Raw genomic sequence first — 17,990 nt, 5'->3', positions numbered from 1 at the left:
AGCAGAGGATCAAATCAGTGATTCAGAAGATAAGGTAGCACAAAACACCCAATCAGAACAGCAAAAAGGAAAAGGAATCCAAAAAAATCTGGGACAACATCAAGCATACCAACATTCATATCATAGGGGTACCAGAAGGAGAAGAGAGAGACCAAGAAATTGAAAACGTATTTGAAGAAATAATGACTGAAAACTTCCCAAACCTGGCAAAGGAAATAGATATACAAACCCAGGAAGCGCAGAGAGTCCCAAACAAGGTGAACCCAAAGAGGCCAACACCAAGACACATCATAATTAAAATGCCGAAGGTTAAAGACAAGGAAAGAATCTTAAAAGTAGCAAGAGAAAAGCAGTTAGTTACCTACAAGGGAGCTCCCATAAGACTGTCAGCTGATTTCTCAACAGAAACTTTGCAGGCCAGAAGGGATTGGCAGGAAATATTCTGTGATGAAAAGCAAGGACATACAATCACAATTACTCTACCCAGCGAAGCTATCATTTAGAATTGTAGGACAGGTAAAGAGCTTCCCAGAGAAGAAAAAGCTAAAGGAGATCCTCATCACCAAACCTGTATTACAAGGAATGTTAGGGAGACTTCTTTAAGACAAAAATGAATAAATAATAAAAAATATGATAATAAAATGGCAACAGCTACATATCTATCAACAATTACTTTCAATGTATATGGATTAAATGCTCCAATCAAAAGATTGGGTGGCTGAATGGATAAGAAAACAAGACCCTTACATATGTTGCCTACAAGAGACTCACTTCAGATCGAAAGACACACACAGACTGAAAGTGAAGGGATTGAAAAGGTATTTTGTGAAAATGGAAACAAACAAACAAAAAAGCTCGAGTAGCAATACTTATGCCAAACAAAACAGACTTTAAAACAAAGGCTATAACAAGAGACAAAGAAGGACTCAGTAATCCCACTTCTGTGTATTTATCTGAAATAACCCCAAATGCTATTTCAAGGGGATATGTGCATCCATATGTTCATTACAGCATTGTTTACAATGGCCAAGATGTGGAGGCAGCCTGGGTGTCCACCTATGGATGAATGGATAAAGAGTAGGTGGTACATATATACAATGGAATATTGCTTGGCCATGGATGGGAATGGTTTCTTGCCACCTGCAGCAGCATAGACGGACCTGGACGGTAGTGTGCTGAGTGGAGTGTCAGACAGAGAAAGACAGATGCAACGTGACTTTGATTATATGTGGAATCTAAAGAACAAAATAAACAAACAAAACAGAAACAAGCTCATAGTTACAGAGAACAGTTTAATGGTGGCCAGATGGGAGGAGGGTTGGGGAGGCAGTGAAAAAGGTGAAGGGATTAAGAAGTACAAATTGGTTATTACAAAATAGTCATGGTGATGTAAAGTAAAGCATAGAGAATATAGTCGATAATATGGTAATAACTATGCATAGTGCCAAGTGAGTACTAGAGTAGTTAGAGGGATTACTTCTTAAATTATATAAATGTTCACACATTATGCTGAACCTGAAATTAATGTAAAATAATATTGAATGTCAAAATATATAAGTAAATAAATAATGTGTAAACGAACAATTTTTTTTAATTTTAAAGAAATAAATAAAATAAAATTCTATTAAAAAAGAAATGTTAGTCCAGAGATAAATGTTTCTTAGTGCAAGTCTTTTTGAAAGAGAAGAATTCAGCTTACACTACATTAAATTGCACCAAACTAGAATTACTTCCTCTTGCATTAATATGGGATGCATACAGATTTTTGGACAGTAAATATGACTCAAATGGAGAAATAGTGGGGATGAGGTGTGGTGGATGGAGAGAGAGAGAAGGAGAGACAGAGAGACAGAGACAGAGAGAGAGAGAGAGAGAGAGAGAGAGAGAGAGAGAGAATATTTCCCAGAATTATGCCTCCTCAGAGCAAGGAAAGAGCTAGTGTTACAGGCAATTAAACTTCCTTCCCTTGCATTACATAGCACTTACAGCTGAAGTTGACATCAGTGACATCCTGTCACCAGTTGCCCCCTCTACAAGTATGTGGGATGAAGTCCACAGAAGGCCTACCAGAGACCTGCCTCTCCTATCACAGGGGAGAATGGGAGCATCCTTCCCATCACAGGTGACACTTGGTCTCCAACACCTGCAGAGGTCAGCACGTTTGCACCAACGACACATCCATTAATCTCACACTTGCAAACTGTTCGTCAGAGTCCATCACATGAAACTCCAAAGCTCCACAGACTTGCTTTCCTGTGTTTCCTGCAACCTGGCTTCAGCATGAATGCATTTCAGCATTGGATATTCTCCCCTTGGAAAAGTGCCCCGTAATTTTAGTCAGCCATTTTCTTTCATGGAGATGAATCCAAGCCACCAAACTCTCAATGAAACCTTCAAACTATCTTTTGAAAATGTGGACCAATTTTTGTTTATACTGTTGGAAGCAAATGCTGTGGAATCAAGACAAATTCTACAGCCAGCTCTGCCATTTACTGGCTGTGTGTCCTTCGGGAAGGCTGGATTTCACCTCGATGGTCTTGTTCTCTCAGCTGTGATGTAGATATACTAACATGTGTCCTATCGAAGGTTGGTCAAATGAGATCACATACATGGGAGCAGTTATGAAGTACAATACTATGGCTGGAATTACCACACCAAGTATAACAGCAACTGGCTTGATCGTTCCATAAGGCTCAATCCTTTTGAAATGACTGAGAGAGGAAGTGCAAAGAAAAAGAGGAAGTAGCCTCTCTAGTCAGATTCTACCTCATGGTCTCAAATAACAGCTGTAACTGGCATGGCACAGATTGTGTTATGATCATCTTAATTTCACGGTAAGGCAGCTTCAGATCCATATTTTAAAAATTAGCGTTGTACTCTCCCCACTATACTTTACAGCCTCTCAAATGTGTCAGGAGCACAGATTTACGTGTCAATTCTTGGCTCTGTCACAATGTTCTATGGGACAAGTTAACCTTTCTGAACCTCTCTGGGTCTTGAAATTTGGTGGACTTCATCCAGAAATAAATTTGGAAAGATTTATCAAGAAACTTACAAATATTTATATCTTTTGCTACAATAATTACATATTTGAAAAGCTATTTTAAGGACATAATCCTAAACAGGATAAAGCATTTTAGGTACAAAGATATTTGTTACAGTACAATTAACAATAGCAAAAAAGGAGGGATAATGAAAATGTTTAACCATAGTATATCTTCATTATTAAATTGCATGCTGTGATTTAAGATGTTGATGCAGAATACTATGTAGTAACATAGGGAAATATTTAATAATGTGAAGTAAAATAAAAATCAAGATACCAAAATATACGAATATCCTTATTTTAATCCTATGCACAGCAAAGAAAGACTAAAAAATTCTATGTGCTACAATATTGCCGATAGTCATGCTTCAATGAAAGTGGGTAACTTTTACTTTTAGTTTTTATTTTTTCTATTGTTTGCAATTCATTTTTCAGCTTTCCACTACTTCCCACAATTGTTTTAATGTTTGTTTATTATTGTACAGGTAAATGAAGCCTAAAACATAATACCAGGAGGTGGAAAGAGACAAAGTCTAAAGTCATCTGTCTCAATGTTAAAGATCTATCCTTCTGTAATAGTTTCAATGTAAAGGTCTGTGATTAAAATAAGAGTTTCACAGCAAGAAATCCCTAATAAAAGACTCTGACTATAGAATGCTGTGTCTAAATACGTGGAGTCCTAATGCCTGTTGTCCACACCCCTCCCTGAAGTGAAGGGTCAAGGTGTGTCCAGTGTGACACAGTGATTAGGGTGGCTGAGTATCCATCTTGTTGAAAGCCGAAGTCCAACAGAGGAGCCGTAGTAAGAAGCGTGGCTCAGTCTTTGTGAGATTCATCAAAGCAGCCTACATAGTGTTACCTTATGAAGCTTTTGGAGTGTGCATTGATTCTCACAGTGATGACATGCTCGGTCAGAAGGCTAGCTATTTGGGTATGAAATAATCCCATAGAAGTAAGAAACACATTTTTTTCCTCCGTGAGGCTCAGCGTGACCTAATGCTTTAAAGGACTAATGAATTTTTCAAAATGTTTTAAAAGCCAGCTCTGAAATGGCATTATGATCCTCACCCACCACTGTGAGTTTCTGTCTGGATTTTTCTGGAGACTGGAGCCAAGGGTGATGGCACTTCGGGCCACAGTCCAGGGGTATCAGCCAAGTGGCAAGGACACAATTACAGACCCACCGAAATTACTTTGACTCATACATGGTTTTATGTTAGGGTCTTACAAAGCAAACTCACAATGAAATAATAGAAGGAATTCTCAGCTAAAGGATAAAATTCTCCCTCTTATTTATCTTTTCTATCACCTTTCCTAAGACCAGGCTTTCAAATTGTCCACAGTCTGGAAGCAAACAAACAAAAATTTCTCCCAATGATCTTGGTAAACACTCAAAACATAAAACAAAACTTGAATCAAAGTTGAGGCTTGTACTAATCCACAAGGATTAGTTGACGAAATACTGATCACCTTTCCATAAAAGAATCCAGCTCTCTAAAAGGCAGTGGCTCCAGAGTCTGTTTATATGGTAGCTACCAAAGGGTGAAGGAAGCCTAGCCAGTATTTCGGCCAGGAAATGCTGTGTGCAAACCAAACCAGGCTAAGGGCCAGGGAAAGATTGAAGTGTTTTAAGAAGCAGAGAATGGGGTGTGAGAGGGTAAAGAGAGACTTGCCGCTTGCCTCCCTGGAGAGGGCGCAGGGACACTGTCTCCCAAGGGAGTAGCTGGGCACCTGTCCTCTCAGACATACCTGTGGCAGGGAGCAGCTGACCTGTCCACCTGCTGTGACACTTCTGTCTTCGCTGAGCCAGGTGCCAGTCTGGCCAGCACCACCACCCATTTGCTAAAGAATATGTGTGTGAAGAGTGCAAAGATGAACAAAACTGTTTTCTGTGCGTGCAGGATGAACTTAGGCCTCAGCTCTTCCTTCTTTTACATTCCGGAGAGTAAGAAGCAAGCATGCACCTAGCTCTTTTGCACCCTTTAATTCATTGACAGATAATTTTTCACAGCAAAACAATTGGACCTTATTGAATTAATGGGCTTCTTAAAAATAAAAAATAAAAAGCGACTCATCCTAAACATCTTGTCTTTTCCCCGGAAGGAAAGAAATGGTTCGTGTTCATGGGAACCAGTCTATAAAAACCTTTCAAATAATTGAAAGTCCATCAGCAGCCTGCCCCCCCCCCCCCCACCTTTGGCTGTTCTTAGGGATCTTCTGTTACAGGCCCACGGTCATTACTGCAGCTTTGCTGTGGGGTCCAGAACCAGGTTTAGTTCCAGCCTCAGGAGGGTTGTGGGGAGCAGGGTTCTCACATCCTGTACATGCCTCAGGCCTATTTATGCCTCCCCACGTCAGACTCACATTTTTAGCATCATCACTGTCCATTCTGACTCCTGACTCACTAAAACATGACATTTCACATATCTGGCTTCACTCAAGAACAAGGTCTCTGATACAAGGGACTTTTCCAGGCCACCAAAGCTTACCCTCCATGTAACAATTTCTTTTCTATTTTCTTTTTCTGTTTTAATTATCTAAGTTGGAAATTTTTCAGAAGTTGCTTGAGTACCCCCACCTTTCTCCTTAAATAGGACATTGAGCTTAAATGATCTTTCTTCCTTGATTCTTCAAGGTCATTACTGTGAACATCAGTGAAGTGCTTTACCTCACTGATGTTATGGCCCCCCGAGTCTGTGCAGATATTTAGGACTATTGATCACCACACCAGAGGGAATGGCACTTATTGAGGGCCTGGATCACTTCTTATGGGTTCTGTTTGATTTGGGTTTTGTTTGTGCAATTCCTCCATTGCAAACTATCAGCAATTACAGCCTTTGGTAACCTCTCCTTCCATGACTCTCCTCTGACAAAACCAAGCTTGTGAGTATTCTGTCAAAGTGCAAATTAGGTAACCACGATGATGATGACAGCTAACATCAGTGTATCTTTGCTGTGTTCCTAACATTCTCTGAATGATTTACAGGTATTATCTCACGAAGAGGCTCAGGGAATTTTCCTGTAAGAAAAGAACTAATTATAAAGATATGCTCTCAATAGGCAACTTTAGTTGCCTGAAGCAAAGCCGTTTTTGTGTAATTCCCAGTTTTCAGGAGACTTTGGGATGGCTTCTGTTGCAGATAAATGAACTCTAGACACAAGAACTTTTGCTCTTGCAACTCATTCCATCCTGGGTTTTCTTCTATGTCTGACCACTCTTCAAACTTGCTTCCCCTGACTCTTTCTATTCTTGTCTTTTCTCCTATTTCCCCTCCAATGCCACCTCCACCTTGCTTCTTTCCTTTCTCCCCCTTTTCCTATATATGTCTGGAGTATAACCAGCAGTTTTCTGGGGCTCTACTAAGCCAGAGGACTTGAAAGCCAAAGTGGGCTCCACGCAACTGAGAGCTGAGTCCTAACGCCAGTACCTCGCCTTGCTGCTGTGTCACCTGGGGGGGAACTCACTCCACATCACAATCAATCGATCAATCAATCATTTATTCAAAGTAATCCTTACAGTCTCCAGCAAGACAGGGGCAACAATGAAGAAATCGGCAAAACCAAAAGTTGTGCTCGCAATCTTGATGGCAAATAAGGGGCAACTTCTAACTTCTTAAAAAATGCATTCTTACTAAAAATTCACTAAATGTGCACAACATATCTGGTCACCCTAAAAGCTAGGCATGCACCCTACCTTCTAAATAGTTTATCAGTCTTTTATTTTCCTTTCACATAGGCATACAGTGAGGCAATTCTCCCAATTTATTCAACCAAATCATAGACAGCCCAACACCACAGTATTCTCATAGCAGGGTCTCAATACTATTGGCTGACTATTGGCTGACTACTCAGTTACCCAACACAGAGAAATGAATTTCTCTTGGGTCAAAGTGAACTTTCCTCCCAACCCTCCTATAAACCTGTCAAATTGTTCACTTTTTATTTAAAAACAATTAAATGTTCTAGGAGAGCTGGTGGGAAAAGGTATGTATGGATGAAGGAGAGGGCCATGGAATTGCAGTCAGGTGATTTGGGAACAAAGTCTCGCTCTTCTCTCTATTGGTTACGGGAACTTGGGCCGACTCCTTGCCTCAATGAGCCTCAGTCTCCTCAACTGCAAAAGGAGAATCATAGCGACCTCACACGACCATTGTGGCAATTAAATGTAAAAATGTATCTCTTTGAGTTAAAACACTAATTCGACAAATTTTACTTGAACCAAAGGGAGCTAAGGATTGTCCCTGTTTCTATGAATGTAAATAAGACTTCCTGGCTCTCTTGTCCATCAGGGCTCTTTTCATGCTTTTATTACTGTGGATGGAGAATATATTCTCATCTTAGTACACGTACACTTGCCACAGCCCTAAGAGGGGAGTGCTATTATTGTTCTCATTTCACAGATGAGGAAAGCAAGACTCAGCAAAGCGTAAGTAACTAAACTTGCCTGACTAGTGAGTAAAACTGGCGACATCAGGCTGTGAAATTAGGCATCTGTCTCCAGAGCCCATACTATTCGCCACCGTGCCATATAGCATTTAGGGGAAAGAAGTGAAGAGGACAACAGCATCTCTAAGGCTTCCTCTAAATCCAAAAATGCTCTCTGAGATTCTTCCTGTTAGGGATGGAAGCTTTTATTACAGGTTGTCTCATGGTTTCCAGGTTATGGGGCTCAGGTATAGAAATGTGTGGTCCTTGCTGCTCCCAGGGAAGTCACCAATCACTAAGGGTGAGAGCACAAATATGAGTTTGATTTATCAATGTCTACTTTCAGCTACTTGTTTTGATGCCCCCACATGATATTCCAATTACTAAAAAGCCTAATTCTCAAATGTGAGTAGATGAACTCTGAATTAGACAAGACCTATCGTCAAAATACAAGTATATTCAAGATCATATACATTCCAATCAGTCTTACAATAAAAACTAGTCTCATTATTTTGTAGTAACATTTAGTGTGAAGTACATAACTATGTGCAAAGTGCTGTGTGGTACTTTGACCTTAATGTTTCTCACCTCTAGTCAACCAACCTGGATTCCTGCATACTGTTGCCTGCCCTCCTTCAGATTCAGAATTCTGGGAGTATACAGCTGTTCATCCACTTACTCATTTTTATTCAGCCACTACCATGTGTTACACTTTGTGCAAGACTCTTGCCTTATGACTTCATTCATTCTAAAAGCACTTTCTCTTTTTGTGCTTAACACAGTCATGGCTCATGGTCCCAAGAAGCATGAAATGTGCAGCAGCTCCAAAGGATTGGATGCTGGATAAACTGACTGGTATGTTTGCTCCTTGCCCATGGACTGGTGCCCACAGGCTGAGAGAATATCTTCCCCCCATCTTTTTCTAAGGAACAGACTTAAATCTGACCTGACAGGAAATGGAGTAAAGAAGATCTGCATGCAGCGAGCGGTTCATTAAGATTGACAGCAAGGTCCGAACTGATATAGCCTGTGCTGCTGGTTTACGAACGTCATCAGTATTGACAAAACTGTAGAGAATTTCCATCGGATCTATGACAGCAAGGGTGGCTTTGCTGTTTATGGTACTACACCTGAGGAAGCCAAGTACAGGCTGTGCAAAGTAAGAAAGATCTTTGTAGGCATCAAAGAAATGCCTTTGTGAGCCATCATCTGGTGGCCTCTGATGCTGGAACTATCACTACCCTGATCCCCTCATTAAAGTGAATACCACTATGCAGACTGATTTGGAGACTGGCAAGATTACCGATGTCAACAAGTGTGACACTGTTAACTTGTGTACGGTAATGGGGGTGCTAACTTGGGAAGAACTGGTGTGATCACCAACAGACATCCTGGTTCTTTTGATGGGGTTCAGGTAAAGGATGTCAATGGCAACATCTCTGCCACCCAGCTCTCCAACGTTTTTGTTATTGCAAAGGCAACAAACCATGGATTTTTCTTTCCTGAGGGAAAGGTATTGCCTCACCCTTGCTGAGGAGAGAGACATGAGACTGGCAGCCAAACAGAGCAGTGAAGTGACTTCTGGGTAACATGTTTGGAAGGCCTCTGTACTTCAAAATAATATGATATGATTCATTGCCCCCCCACCCCCGCACACACACACAAAAGAAACCTACTTACTGAGCTTCAGGCTCTGAACCAGGCCCCAGAGAGACAATGGTGAGCAAAATCATACAGAGACCATAGTCCCTACTCTCATTAATCAAACAAACATGCCCAACAGAGACATAATGACGAGCTGAGATGCATGATCTAAAAACATTACATAAAATCCTGACTTAGACTCGTGAAGTGGGGGAGGTTGGGTGCGGAGGGATCATTCAGCAAAGTCATCCCTTGCTCTTCACCTAATCTTAAGAAGAGGTAGGAGTTATTTAAGCCAACTGGGGGCAGGAGGAGATGCCAGCAGAAGTTGGGCAGCAGACTGGGCCAGAGCCCAGGGTCAAGAGTGTTGTCTGTTCTCTTGGGAGCAAAGGCAGGAGTGGGAGAGGTGTGAAAGATGCTTTCACAATGATCTCCCTGGTAGCAGGGGGTAGTGGTTTGCAGGCAACCAACCAGTTAGCTGGCCATTGCTGCCATCCAGATGATTTAGTCATATCTGGGATATGATGGGTGGGGAGGGGTAGAGGAGAAGCAAGTTCCCAGTTGGAGAAACTGGATGACTAATAATGCTATTCACTGACATAAGGAACTTCAGAAAAGGACCAACTCGGAGGCAAACAGAGAGAAACAACCATTGTTTCAGGTTCTGTGCTATGGGCTGTAGGTACATTATTTTGGGTTTGTAACAAACCTGAAAGTGGGAATCATTATCACATTTTTCTGATTAAAAACCCAAGGCTGTGTTATCAGCTGAGATTTTCTAACCGAGCCTTCATGGGTCTGATTTTTCTGGATAATCTAGTGCCCAACTAACCTCCCAAAAGCTCTTAAGAAGAAAGATTACCTTTCCCTAGAAACCAAAGCCCAAAGCCACAGGGCTCAGAAAGAAATTGATCTGGGACATTGCTGAGATTTTGAGTAGGCTACTCTGGGACCCGTGGTAGGGCAGCCATGTATGATTGTGCAGGTTGTGCACTGAACAAACCCAGAGGGTGCCAATCATATCAAAGTCCATGTGAAAGCTCCCTGCTGAATATACCAGCACTGCCCCTCCCCAGTTTCTTTTCAAAGAAGAATCTAAACTCTACGACTTTCCCAGAAACCCCAGGGTTCAAAAAGAATCAACGGCCAAGGCAACACCATACACTTTACCTCTCTGGTCCCCAGATGTTCTTTGCAGCATTCATCCAGACCCAGGTATTCCTCCTTCACCATTTTCTCTGCTCCGCTAACACTCCAGGAAGGAGTGGAGGTAAGGAAAGTGTGATGCCTCCACCACCAAGACACCACCGCTTATAAGAGCTCCCCAGACTGGTACATCAAACCCAAAACAATGTTAATATCCACCCAAATACATGCTACATAGAAACAAAGAAGTTTCCATGACCAAAGCTGTCACCTTTTAACCTGGTTAACAAAAAATATTCCCCAAATCACTGACCGAAGGGTGTCCTCGCTCACCTGATCATGTCCTCCAAGACCCAAAACGTTGTCTGAATGGTAGTGACCAATTCTTTCCCTTTGAGGCAGACCAATCCAGTTTAGAAGATTTACACTGAAAAGGTCTGGGTCTTCTCCACAGGCCCTGAGGCTGGGGCAATCTCAGCTGCTGGTCTAGAAGTTTCTGCAGTGAGAAACGAAGCTGACTCCAGGACTAAAGCAATCAAGGGGCGGTGCCACATTCACAGAAGTGCTTTGGATTCCTGAGTTTCTTGCTTATGGATGCTCTGGCAAGAGGCACAGTCTCAAGTGCACCAGCTCTCACTTATGATGGGGACAGAGCTGATCCCGTGATCAGTGATCAGAATGAGCTCAGCTCCCCCAAATGAAAAATGCTCCGCCAGCATCTCCATCAAACTAGTCCTTACCACAGGAGCCCTTTGAAAGGTATGGAACATTCACTTTATAAAATGCTTTTTATTGACATGCACGACCTTCTTCCTATAAAGGAAATTAGGAAGAAGATCTTCCTCCCATTTGCAATCAAGATGATTACCCTGTAGACATGCTGCAGTGTTTTTCTTTCTTTTTTTAAACTCCATCTCCTCTATGAACTCTAATATGGTTGCTCATTAGAGTTTTGAATGTGCTTTCTTGTCTCTATGCCACATACCCCAGAGTATAAGCTGACTTTGAGGTCACCCAGAACTTTTCTTCTATAGACGCCCACGTATTGACCAATACCTCTGAACACATGAGCCCTTCACTTGCAGTTGTCACTGCTGAAGTGGCAGATGCATTCCCCACACTATAGTGGTGACCATGTCCCCACCCTGTCTTTGAAAACAGCATTCCTGGGGCATAGATAAGCCCTGTCTCCTTCCTGTGGCAGCTGACACTCCTGTCACACACACACACCCAAGGCTGGCTCATGACCTACATCTTAGGGCATGTGGGCTGCAGTGCCCCCCACCCTTGAGCAGCTGCTTGAATTGCATCAGCTGACAGGGTCTGGGCAGTTAGAGAAGCTCAGCAGCCAGTCTACCCAGTGTGGGGACTCTGGCTTCCTGCCAGCCAGAGCCCCGGGGCTCCGGGTTCTTATTTACCTCATTTTTCCCCCCAAAGTTCATGGAAACTTGGATCATTCACTGCCATCACAAAGCCATCTTGGCCTGAATATTTTTCTGAGCCAACCACTATGAAACTGGAGGATACTTCCTAAATTACAGCTTAGGGCAGGAAGCCCCCATTCCCTGCCTGCCTTCAATTTCTCTTACCATAGAAATAGTATAATTAAGAATGACTAAGGCACCACCAAAGAAGTGGTGGAACGAAAGACAGAAAACATGGCAAAAACTTAAGGGTGGACCGGAACTATAGGATTTAATTGCTGTCCCTATTCCAGCTCAGAGTGGGCAAGTGGAGGAAAAGCCAGGTGGTTAATGGCAGGAGAAAAAGAAAATGTGTTTTCACTTGCATTCTAGCAGTGAGTGTCCAGATCAGAGATATTGCTGGGTTCTTACATGGGAGAGTGAACCCAGGCAACAAATATCACCCTTTGATTATCATCTCTACTGCCTTGGGGTCTAGCTCTCATACTGCTTATTCTACAGTCTTGATCATTTTAATAATAACTGTGTCAATTCCCTACTTGTTTTGAAGGTACCATTTCTGGAAGCTGTGCATGGCAGGAGTGACTATGTCCCTTGCTGCCCGTTCAGCTGATGTATTTTTTTACAAAGAAGCTCCAGACACCCAAGCCTAGCAAGGCAGCGCCGCCCCCCTCCGTCTCCCCCCCCCCCCCCCCCCCCCCCCCCCCCCCGTCCCCCAGAGAAGCATTTGAGCTCCAGGAGGGGATGATCTCTCTGAAGCCACACAAGGGGTTTCCTTTTGCCATTTCTGATAAATTCCACCTATTCCCAGGAATTAAGGGTGGGTATCAGAAGGGGAAATTTAAGGAAAAGGGCGATGGGATTATGTCAATGAATCTGCCTCATTTTAAGGACTAGCAAAACCAGACTGGGATGGTAAACAGAATTGAGAGAGTGCTCTCCCAATTTCAGCAGAAATAAGCTCCAAAGTACATGAGAAAAATTCAACAACATCTTTTCCCCCTCAAAGATTTCTGCTCAATCCAAGGGCCTGGCCTAGAATGAGAGAGCATCTTCTCTCCTCACAATGACAAATGAATAATAAATGCTCCTAGTTGGGGGAAAAGTGGCACACAAACAATTTCTCCAAAGTCTTAATTATTGGAGATTTTATCTATGGCTAATAGCAATTCCATTTTGGAATTTTAAATTCTTTTGGTCTATTAAAATTAGCTAGTTCCAATAACGATGAGGTTATGTTAAAACTTTGGAAGGCATATTGGACTATTTTAAACCATTCAGAGATATATCACGCCTACAGAATAGCAAGGTAAGAAGTCAAGTAGGTAGGAAAAGACCTACTAAATAAACTTTCTTAGATATCACATAAATAAATCTGTATTAACTTCTAACAGAAAACAGCTTAAGAATAACACCTAAATTCTATCTAATTTGGCCTAATAAAGCTTAAGTGAAAACCAGCACAATAATTTTCTTCTCCTTAAAATGTTTTCCGAAAAATTAGCCTCATTTTTTGAAATCCTACCATTTTATTATGAATAAACTCACAACCGACTGCCATAAATATTGACTTAATGTTTTTCTCCTAAATAAAGGCTATATGCCCTCTAAAACAAACATTATCTCCTACTCCTATAATACTTGAATGCTCCATATTAAGTTAAAAAAAATTTACCTAGAAAATGTAATTTGTCAGGGAAAATATAACACCAAAATTGACCAAAACACCTTTGCTGTGGCTGAATATGGAAGGCTAATTGAGATCTCTAACAAGAAACCTATTTCAAGAAAAAAATAAAATTAGCAGTAATTGTTCTTTTGGCTAAAGCAGGAGACTGAGGAAAATATCTCATACAACAACATTTTTTCTTTGCCTGTCTTTTTTTTTTTTTTTTTAATGATGTGGAGCAATTGCTGGTTTAATGAAGGGACTCAGTAAATAAACTTACACGTGACTCTCAACTGATTACTCTGAAATAGGGACTTTTTCCATCCCAGTAATTGCTCTTCAGAAATGAAACACACCTCCTGCTCACATCAGACCCCACAATCTAAATGTTTAGTTTTAAAATAAATATTAGGGGAGTGGACCACAGATGCAGTCTAAAACTGCATTTATCATTAATCACCATTCATTTTCATCCCCAAAAAGATAAATAACTTGCCAAAATTGAGTTGTTGTTTTTTTTTTACTATTTCTCACTAATTATTAGGTAAAGAAAAGAGAGCACACTTATACTATCAGAAATGCAAGTGAGTTTCTGCAATCAGTATTTCCTTCCGTGTGATCATGGGAAACTCAAAAGGGAGTCAAGTCAGCAATAAACACAGAAATGATCATAAATTTTCTCAATTCTGAAATCCCCACAAACGTTAAAGTCTCTGAGAAGTTTAAGGTAGAAAAAATACTTATATTAGCATTAATCTACTTTAAAGGCCTTTTAAAAAATACTTACAGTTAAGTCATTTTAAGAATCACACTTTCCTCTGCACTCCCTTTGTTGTCAGTGGGTGAGTTACAGTAATAAGCCTGCAAATATCCTGCGTTGTGATTAAGAACTCTCCTTAATGCAGACTTTATATTTTGGCTTCTATAAAGGTTTAAAGGTGAACAGCACCATAAATTATGCATTTCCTCCTATGCCAGGCCCATAAAAGGTGCTTTCACTGCTCATTAAAGATATTGCTTCTAAACAGGCAGAGGCTTTTTTTTTAAGTGGTGAAACAAATATTTCCATTATGTTACTGTTATGCTGGAGAGCCAAAACAACTTGGAACTAGGAAACAGCTAGAATCTGTAGTTCCAAAATGTGTAACAACTGTCAACATATACAGTAAAAACGTTGTTCACTCTTTGTACAGTGAAACAGTTAAACACAGCAACCAGCATGCTGGTCCCCTCCCAGGAGGACAACAGTCTGGCAAAATCCACATCACCAGCAACAGTTGGGGGCTTTCCCCTTCTCTCTCTGTCCCAAATTACAGATCTGCATAGGGACCAGAGAGATGAAATTCACACTGGAATATCCCCAACTCCTGCACTGGAGCAAGCTGCGTGAGGGATTTTGGGTAAACTGCGCCCGGGCACGTGTCCTTCCTAGTCAACAGCCTGACTGCTGCGCTTATGTTTTGCCACCACCTCCAGCTAACATCAGTTCTAAGGAATTCTTTTTTTCTTTTTTTCTTTTTTTTTCCTTTTACACTCACACTGCATCTGCAGAGGCTGGGCTCTTTCTCACAAGGAGCACCACACCCATTTATCCTCTAGCCCTAAGGAGAAAACTGCAGATTTGGCTGGATCCACCTCTCTCCAACCTCAGGCCAAAGGGACCAAAGCTGGGCACACAGCACACGACTTGAGCCAGGTTTGACCACCCCCAGCACAACAATTTGGCTGGCGATTGAGGAGGATTCTAGAGACAGACTGGCTGTTATAAGCACCAGAGTTCCAGAGATTCTTTCCAGGGGACAGCCCGCACACCCCGACAACTAAGTGGTAAAGTTGTTTCTTCCTCCTCTACTGCAGTGCCCTTTCCTCTCTTCAGCACACACCACACACACAGAGAGAGAAAGAGAGAGAGAGAGAGAGAGAGAGAGAGAGAGAGAGAGAGAGAGAGAGAGAGAGAGATACACACACCCAGGCACACACACAACCTGGCTTCCTCAACTTACCAGTTTAGACTTGGCGCGTTGCAAAAATTCTTCCATATCGTGGGGGGAGGTTTGGACCAGAGGCACCCGGAAGGGCACAGAAGAAGACCTCCGTCAAGGGGAGAGGAGTGGGCTCTCCGGGTAGTGGCCAGCCCGGGTGCAGCGACTTGCTGCTCCCTTCTGCCGCTCGGAGGAGGCTGAGGCTGTGCCTGCCCCCCGACTATCTCGTCCCAGGGCACACGCTCTGCCCCGCGCTCCGCCTTCCAGCTCGGGGCTCAGACTCTACCCTATTAAGGAAAGTGGGTGTGCCGCTGGGAGCCCCAGGGCGCGCTCCGCACGCTAGCTGGCAAGCGCCTGCCGGGCCGGAACTCCGGACCGGGACCGGGGGCGGGTGTATTGGGGGATGGCGAGGGGCTCCTCCGCCAATCACAGGGCCGTGCTGCGGCCTCCTGACGTGGTGCGCCTAAAGATGCTGCAACCATGGACAGCGCCCAGAAGTGAAAGCCAAGTGCAAGGGGCTGCTGCAGAGGGAGGCTCTGCCGCAGGCACCGCCACTGTCAGCCAGGGAGGTGGGAAGAGGGAGAGAGGGAAAAGAGGGCCCATGGAGAGCCACCACCCTCCCTCCCACCTCGGCCAGCGCCTCCCTGGCTGGCTGGCACGTTACAGAGAGCTCCAGCGGTCACTTAATGAGCTGGCTCTGCTGGCCTGGCCAGGGAATGCACTCAGCTAGATGGGGGGTTGGGGGTGGTGGCTGTTACTGCTGAGCTAATAGCAGTACGACCTTGATGGAAAATAATCAGAAGAGCAGGCTGGGAGATTGTGCTAGGCTGCATGTTTCCTCCTTCGCCTCAAAACATACCCACCCAGCCGCGGGCATCTGCAGTTCACCCAAACTGGGCCCCCTTGAGTTGGCCCTGAGGCTGATGCATAGATACAGCCTTCTGCAGTCCCCATCTACTCTTTGACATATACGCTCAGGAGAAGCTGGGGCAATAGAACCTTCTTATTGCATAAGGGTCTGCGTTTCCACAAGAGCCTCAGGCAATTTCTACGTGTGTTAAAGTTTAAGTACTTAACCGTATAGCTAAGGACTTTATTTTAAACCATGGAGTTTTTTGTGTGTGTACTCTCTACCCTTATCAGATCCAGAGATATTCCACCTCAAGCTTTCTTTTACATCTGGGCCTTTGTACATCTGACTGTAATACTCTTTTTATTCTCTCCCAACCCACACTGCCTGGCTAACACAGGCTTCAGTTGTCAGCTTAGAGAAGTGGTCTCAACCCTGACTGTACATTAAAATCATATTATAATCACCCAGGGCTTTAAAAATACTGGTCCCCATGCTTCATCACAGACCAATTGAATCAGGATCTCCAGGGGTGGGGTCACAGCTGTAAAAGTGCTCCAAGTGATTCTAATGTGCAGCCCATGTACGATTCTCTGGTTCTCAATGGTTCTCAAACTTTAGCGTGTGTCTGAACCACTTAGAGGTCTATTAAAACACAGATTTCTAGGGGCCTATAGGACATCAAGTGTACCCACATTCACGTCACAGGGGTACCAGAAGGAGAAGAGAGAAAGCTAAGAATTGAAAACCTATTTGAAGAAATTATGATGGAAAACTTTCCTAACCTGCCAAAGGAAATAGATGTACAAGCCCAGGAAGTGCTGAGAGGCCCAAACAAAATGAACCCACTTGGTATGGACCAAGACACATCATAATTAAAATGCCAAAGGTTAAAGACAAAGAAGAAAAAAAAACAGATTTCTGTGCCTCGTCCCCAGAATTTCAGGATTAATAGGTTTGGCTTAACGGGGCTGAGAATTTCCATTTTTCACAGTCTCCCAGTGTTTGCTCATGCTGCTGATCCAGGTACCGCACTTTGAGAATAACTGGTTTAAAAGTTATCTTCCTCCATGAAGCATCCCCTGATGTACAGCTCCCTTTCCACCCCCAGATTGAGGCAGTTGCTCTTTCCATGTTCTCGCATAGCAACCTATATTTTCTGCTCTTATATATTGCCTGATTACTTGTCTCTACCAGGCTGTCAGGTCTATGAAAACAGGGACTCTGCCCATCTCATCATTGCTATATCCCCCACACAGTTCATGTCATATATATATCCTCAATTAATATATTTTAGTGAACAAATGTACACATGGAAGGTTTTTTTGCATTCTCTCTGTCTGTGTGTGTGTGAGAGAGAGAGAGAGAGAGAGAGAGAGACAGAGAGAGAGAGAGAGAGAGAGAGAGGTTATCCAATTACTTTTTATTCAAGAGGATCCAATGGAAAAAAAAATCAGCAGAGTCTAGAGACCTGATTAAAGGAGAGTGATGGGAGCATTAAGCTCCAGTTTGCATTCAGGTGATGAGCTGTGTGGAAGCTGCAGATTCTATCTGCTTTCTTTGCTGACTTAAGTAGTTTAAAACCATCCAGGTAAAACAAGTATTCTGTCATCCTTTAGATCTGTGAAGTGATCACAATTTAAGTAACATTTTTGAGAAAAATCCCAAGAATTCCTTGCCTCTGACTCCATTGCAGAATTTAGTGACAATCACGTAATATGGTTTTACTCCTCCAACTTTTGATTTTAAACATTCTGGGAAGGTGTTAATTATACAGCCTTGAGATTTCTTAACTTTTTTTCTG

The 17,990-nt window shown here is 42.7% G+C and overlaps 1 protein-coding gene and 1 pseudogene across 7 annotated transcripts in view; one reads left to right on the top strand and one right to left on the bottom strand.

Moving 5' to 3' along the window:
• The window catches only part of PRUNE2 (prune homolog 2 with BCH domain), a 229,750-nt gene extending 213,881 nt beyond the window's left edge, over nt 1-15,869 (bottom strand). For 3 of the 7 annotated variants that reach the window (XM_088793194.1, XM_074330577.2, XM_074330579.2), the window contains exon 1: nt 15,358-15,869. In XM_088793194.1, the coding sequence (XP_088649320.1) occupies nt 15,358-15,393 (36 nt within the window). In that variant the 5' untranslated portion in view covers nt 15,394-15,869. The remainder of the gene's footprint in view (nt 1-15,357) is intronic. The other 4 variants (XM_019736654.3, XM_074330575.2, XM_074330578.2 and 1 more) reach the window with 3 other exon arrangements.
• On the top strand, nt 8,256-9,060 carry LOC148754995 (small ribosomal subunit protein eS4, X isoform-like; annotated as a pseudogene).
• Nucleotides 15,870-17,990: the final 2,121 nt, after the last annotated feature.

This window comes from Rhinolophus sinicus, chromosome 16 (assembly GCF_057876585.1).
Source record: "Rhinolophus sinicus isolate RSI-liver-muscle chromosome 16, RSI-T2T, whole genome shotgun sequence".
Taxonomy (NCBI): domain Eukaryota; kingdom Metazoa; phylum Chordata; class Mammalia; order Chiroptera; family Rhinolophidae; genus Rhinolophus; species Rhinolophus sinicus.
The sequence above is the reverse complement of the archived record's forward strand: the minus strand, read 5'-3'. Positions and strand labels throughout refer to the sequence as shown.